The sequence below is a fragment of the Seriola aureovittata genome, chromosome 7 (assembly GCF_021018895.1).
Source record: "Seriola aureovittata isolate HTS-2021-v1 ecotype China chromosome 7, ASM2101889v1, whole genome shotgun sequence".
NCBI classification, from domain to species: Eukaryota; Metazoa; Chordata; class Actinopteri; order Carangiformes; family Carangidae; genus Seriola; species Seriola aureovittata.
Window position 1 is genome coordinate 15655530 of NC_079370.1, and position 6366 is coordinate 15661895.

General features: G+C 45.6%; 1 protein-coding gene across 2 annotated transcripts in view; it reads left to right on the forward strand.

Annotated features, from left to right (window-relative positions):
* Positions 1–6238, forward strand: part of kirrel3l (kirre like nephrin family adhesion molecule 3, like) — a 34261-nt gene extending 28023 nt beyond the window's left edge. The window contains exons 9-15 of one of the 2 annotated variants that reach the window (XM_056381452.1): positions 1024–1150; positions 1316–1416; positions 2103–2301; positions 3139–3258; positions 3427–3536; positions 3704–3793; positions 3917–6238. In XM_056381452.1, coding sequence (XP_056237427.1) covers positions 1024–1150; positions 1316–1416; positions 2103–2301; positions 3139–3258; positions 3427–3536; positions 3704–3793; positions 3917–4408 — 1239 coding nt within the window. In that variant the 3' untranslated portion in view covers positions 4409–6238. The remainder of the gene's footprint in view (positions 1–1023; positions 1151–1315; positions 1417–2102; positions 2302–3138; positions 3259–3426; positions 3537–3703; positions 3794–3916) is intronic. The other variant, XM_056381453.1, reaches the window with a different exon arrangement.
* The last annotated feature ends 128 nt before the right edge of the window (positions 6239–6366 follow it).

Below are 6366 nucleotides of genomic sequence, written 5' to 3' on the forward strand. Positions count from 1 at the left end.
CTCTGGCAGAAAACTGTCTGTCCACTGACAGATTTATTCAGCATCATCAAAGCACATGACACACTGTCACATTTGTAACTCAATCAATCAATCAATCAATCAATCAATCAATCAATCAATCAATCAATCAATCAGTCAACGAGTTAGCTATGGTGTGCTTTTACTAACAAAATTACAACATGTACAGCAACTTTTAGAGCGGCATCTCTCCTTCTCAGACTTTAAAAAGCACCGACTGCTCTTGAGTATCCATTTCCTCAAAGTCAATTTCCACCTTCGCTTCACATCATCCTGGTAACAAGCCTTGCAGCGCACACGCCATCAGTGGGGACATCCCCATAGGAGCTTCTCTCCTGGCAACTAATATAATTTCTGAGGCGATGCTGGAGAAAGGAATGCTTTGGGATGGCGTAAGCGATGCTGTCATCTCAAAGAGTGAATGCTTTCAGCCCCTCTGAGGGAAACGCGCAGGCATTTTTCTAATCCACCCACTGCCACTGTCCCTCACACAGCCACGAGTAATGGATTAATTGGGTTACTCTGTAAGTGTGTTGAAATAAAAAAAAAATTGGAGAGAGTGAGAGGAGGGGGGGGATTCTGGAGAGGGAGGGAGGATGGAGTGGTGGGGGTAAATGGATTAATCACAGCTTGATGGAATGACAGGATCAATGAGCTAAGGAGTGAGTGAGTGTAGCTGCTCCAAAGGCTAGGGCCCACTCACACCATTGTACGCTCCGTTCTGTCCCCACTGTTTAATTACAACAATCTCCCCAGCAGCACGGTCACTCAGCGGTGGCTGGAGTGCTTAATGCTGTGATTAAAGCTCTTCACAATGAAATTAAACTCAAACCACCAGCATTTGTTACAATGGCCAGCCCACCTCTGTGCTGCCTCCACAATGAGTGGGCCACTGATAAAAGGTCCTGGTCTCCTTTGTCTGCCTCTTCTCCCCATCGCCTCGCTCTTTCTCGTTCTTTCTCTCTCTAACACACTTCTCACTTGTCTCTCCGGATCTCTCACTAGGTGCTCAGTAATGGTAACACCTTGCAGCTGAAGGCTGTTACCCAGGAGGATGCTGGAACATACACCTGCAAGGCCATCGTACCCCGGATTGGAGTTGCAGAAAGAGATGTCACTTTGACTGTGAACGGTGAGTGGCTTCTTCTTCAGATTGTAAACGGTTGCTTTAATACAAATCTGTTGAATAAGTAGCATTAAATTTGATAACTGACCATTTGGCTTTGCTCAGTTTTTCAAAAATGTCCCTTTTCTTTTTACATCTCTGTTCTCTGTCTTTCTTTCATCTTCACATCAGGCCCACCTATCATCACCGCGGAGGCCACACAGCATGCTGTCAAGCACTCCAAGGGCAAGCTGGAGTGCCGGGTGGGAAGCAGCCCCCCACCTGATAAGATTGTAAGTGAGGCTCTTATTTGTGTTGTGCATCATTTACTAATGTTTGGGAGCTTGCACGCTCCTCCTAGCCACACCCACACGAGTGCAATCACTCAGTCTACTTTTACCCCTGACCTCACCTTCACACCAGCCCATCTACACCTCACGCGCTAACAAATACATTCGCACACATATTCGCAACTGTAATTGCACAGACATTGACTGGAGAGATGGTGGAGTTGGGGGAGCTGTGAGAGACCGGCTTCCTGCCGTTTTCAGCCAAACCACATTCAATTAGCGGCCCAAGAGGCATCACTCAGCTGACCCTGTTGAACTGCTGAACGTACGCTGGGCTGGGAGAGGATAATTAGGGTGTAAGGAGGAGTGAGAGACAGGTGCCCTGCTGGCCCTGCGCTAGAGACAGCAGAGAGGAGCCTTATTTCATAGTGCAGCTACCTAACCCTCCTTAGGCCTCACCTGCAGGGCAGACGTGGGAGGCAGCTTAAACATGAGCCTATCAGCCACGGAGCACCTTGGAGGTCGGCAGAGAGAAAGCAGAACAGAGAGGGAAACTGGTGTTCAGTCAGCGGCAGGCAGGGATCTAAGGATAAACATCCGCGCAGGACTCTGCTCTGCTCACCGACAAGGAATCCTTCACAGAAAAGTGACTGACTCCCTCTTGTCTGTCCTCTTGCTCCTCTCCACAGGTGTGGACCTTTGGAGACATGAGCCTGTCCTCTGGCTCCTCCGGTCGTTACTCAGTGCAGACTGTAACCAGTGACCATGGAGTCCTGTCTTCTCTGGTGCTATCTGAGACTCTGGCGCAGGATTTCCAGCTGCGCTACAACTGCACTGCTTGGAACCGCTTCGGCACCGGCACCGCCCTGGTCACGTTGAAGGAACAAGGTACACACTGACAGAAGTAATAATCCCCACCGCAGCCCTGTGCAGAAGTTAGAGTGATACTCTCAATCCAACTCCTCGCTAGATTTGGTGGAAGCGGCGCTCCTGTCTCGTGCTTATCTTAATTATACTCCTCTAATCGATATGATTTAATCAGCAGATGGTTCCTTTAATGAATATGTTTGCCCCATAACATAGATATTGATTGGGGACAAAAGTCAATTAGAGGAAGCCACATGTGTTTGCGGTTGGACTCATATTCTCTATCACTGTCTCAGAGCCAAGTCCATCATCTCAGGCTGCAGCCCCTTTAAGTGATCTTAGAAGCCAGGCAGTAGTACTACTACACTGATGCTTGTGGAAGCCTTTGTTGCAGCAGACACCAAAAAAAAAAAAAAAAAAAAAGGTCCTCGCCAGTAATTTACATCAACGTAGCAGAGTGAGGTCTCCAGAGAAATGGGCAGCGGTATCTCCTGGAATCTCTAATTAGATTACTGTCTATTGCTTCATTGCATGTCAGGCCTTGTTACCCTTCTTTCAGAGAGATTAGAGACAATAGCCAGGCTGTGGGATGCCGGATTGCCCGCATGAGCATATGCTAGCTGTGAGCAGGCCTGGGCCTCACTGCAGATGAATTTATATAGGCGCTGATGTTTCTGGGATTAGCAAGACAAATGAATGGATCTATTTCTTTCTTTGGCTCTGATCTGCATGTTCCTGACACCGACACTTACGCTTTACTATCTCTCGTTTCATCCCCTCCCCTTCTCCTGACAACTATCCCCCACCCCACCCCCACCCCACCGCTACATTTTTCTTCTATTTCTGTTCTCGTTCCAGAAGCCTTGCCTATGTTGATAATTGTTGGTGGAGCAGTAGGTGGAGGCTGTGTCCTGCTCATCTGCGTCATCACTCTGGTCTCCCTCTGCTGCAGGCACACAGGCAAAGGTGAGCTCAACGGTTAGTATGGCCAAGAGGGTCCTCAGCCAATTCTTCAAATCAAACAGATTCACATCTTTTTCAACAATTTCTGTTCAATTTTTGTGCTATTTTCACAGTTTGTCCTGTAAATGTTGATGTGCAAGCTCACCTGGTAATGTCAAGTAAAACACTTTTCAATCCCCATAGGTAAAAGGTGCACTCGTCTTTCCAAGAGCGACATCAGAGTTCAGATTGTTCACAGTGATCACAACGCTACACGTGGCAATGATGACGAGGAGGATGTCAAAGAGCCCATGGTAAATTTCTTTGTTCGCCGTCTCTTTCTGCCAGATGTCCCTATTGACGGTTAGGGGAAAATTCACATTAACACTGTAACGTAAATGCTCAGACTTCATTTTGTTCTTATTCAAGTGAGGTCTTGTTCATCCTAGTTATTCTTCAGAAATGCTTGGTCTTTCCTCAGGCTCCGAACAGCAGCGAGTCTCCTGGGACATCGCGCACAGAACACAGCGACCTTCTGGAAGAGGAGGAGGATGAAAGATCGGACATCAAGGTAAAACTTAAAACACTTACTTGAAGAAACACTCTCGAAATAGCAAGTATGCATTATTTTAATCCATAATACATGACTCCGTCTGTAAACTTCATGGTTTGTGTTTTTCTGTCCCTCGTACAGGACCCCACCAATGGCTACTACAATGTCCGTGGCCATGAAGACCGCCACATCCGCAGCAGTGGATTCTCTGAATATGTGCCCAACTCTCGGCCAGTGTACACTCCATCACAGCTGCCCTCACCCAGCCCCATGTATGGTCAGCATGGCTCACAGCCTCGTATCTATGACTTCTCCCACCGATACGCGACCACCACAGCGGGCAGAACCTCATATGAACAGCAGCAAGCTGCCCAGCAGCAGCCTGCTCAGCCGGCCAGCGTTTATCCCACTGACCCCCTCTACAGTGGCTCCGCCTACTTACCTGCTACCTATGGTCGCGCCTTCACCAGCTACGTGAAGCCCGCTTCCTACGAGAAGGTGGATGCGTACGACCAATCAGACCAGGCCAGCAAGGTGTCCAGCTCGTCCCGCTTCTCTTATGCCTCCTCACAAGTGTCCTCCCAGCAGTCCGACTATGGCCGGCCCTCACAACGTATGCAGACTCATGTCTGATTGGACAAAACAAAAATGGAGAAAGGAAGAAAGAAGAGTACAGGAGCAGTGAGTAGTTAACTATTGTCACCTCCACATACCTGTGTGGCTTGACTAACATGAACAGAGACTTTCTTTACTTGGACGGTCCTTCAAGGACGTGTTTGGACAGTATTTGGAGGGAGATATGTGATTTAGGTTATGGGATAACCAACCTGTTGTGACAGATGGCAGGATCTACAATACTGCTAACTGTAGAGCTCCTGAGCTGGAGAAGTCAGCAGATTGTGATGTTCAAGTCAAACTTATGATTACAGTGTGATACCTCACCAGGTTATCTGTACATGATGACCACCCAAACCTGTGGAGATATTCTGTCAGTGAAGGGCCAACTAGAAAATAAATCAAAAGCATCTCCTGAATTTGGGTGGCCAAAAAAACAACTGGGGTAGCTGTTTAACTGCATTCCAGGGTTTACTTTGTGTCAACACTAAATGTCCAACTTGACCTCTAAAATACTTTGAAAGAAGATATTACAAGCTAATACATATTTGAGGAAAAAAACAGATATGAACAACCTATTTTTGTCTGTCATTTGATGTTTTGTTGGCATGCGAAAGGAATTCTAAGCACATTTGTGTCTCTATCATCAACAAAAGACTGAGCTATCCACAGAGACAGACATAAACTACTCTGCACAACAGGCTAGCACTACTGACCAACAAGTGCTACAGGCAAGTGCTACTGTATGAAGAGTTTAATCATCGGTGGAATACTTCTGGCCTGAGCTGTATTCCTGGAGCTTCTTCTGATAATAACCCTAACATACTGGACTTAGCAGTGTTGCTTCCCGGTGGATAAAAGAAGGAGAATGTGTATTTTACCCTTCATTTTAATGAAGGACTGTATGTTAACTGTGTGTTGTACCAAGATGGAAAAGGTAAGGCCATAAAAACCCAAAGATGGTGATAATTGTATAGGGAAGAATAAGGGGCTGAGGCTGAATACAGCGGTCCTCTCCCTGGTACTCTTTTCTGATGTGTTTTCCGATTGTAAAATGAAGAGTAAGGCTATTACCAGAACAATCAAAAGTGGCGGTTTGGAAAATTGGTGGCAATCTTGAACTTGAAATAAACTTGAAAATGAATGCAGCATCTTCAGCAGGCTCAGGTGGGGTTAAGACGTGTAAGGCAGTCCTAACGTGGACCATACACTCTCAAGTTTTACAACTCAATCAAATTGTCTCAACATGTTTACAAGAAACAGTACTACCCTGAAACACTACGTATCTGTACAAATGGCTGAGCCCATACTTTCTCTCTGTTGCATGCAAATGATGTGTCTAGTGAAAATCTTCAGCGTTTATATTCATGTCCATTTCATGTTTGAGACATTGGTTTCTGCACCTGGCCCAGTTGCATCCCTCTTCCTGGATGTTTCAGTATGAATGCCTGTACTGCCATTTGTCTAAGAAGCTGTTCCCAGGCAGCCTGATGAGAGAACAAATGTCACTTAAAGTGAAGAGGCAAACATCATCGCTTGTCTTTATTTTTATATTTTATATAAGCCTTAATGTACAGCGTGTAAGCTGCTCTATTGTAAAGTATCTTTATATACATATGTATCTATCTTGGTTGATTTATTTGGGTCCACAGATTTTCTTCTCTAAGTTGTTCATCAATCACTGAATGCAGTTACTATGCTTTTGTTTTTTGGAACACGACTAATTGCCATTTGTTTGTTCATTCTTTTAATAATGTATTAAGAATTTTATTTGCTAAAAATGAGCTATCGTTGCTTGTACCTTTGTACACATATTTATATTTAAATAAAACCATTTCCGATAAAGAACTGGTTGGTGTGAATCCTGAGAGTTAATCAGCCTGGTGAGTAGCTTCATTGGGCATGGGGGAGCGGTGACAAACAAAGCTTCCCATGTAGCAACAATGATGAATACATAAATTAGCAGCACTGTCTAT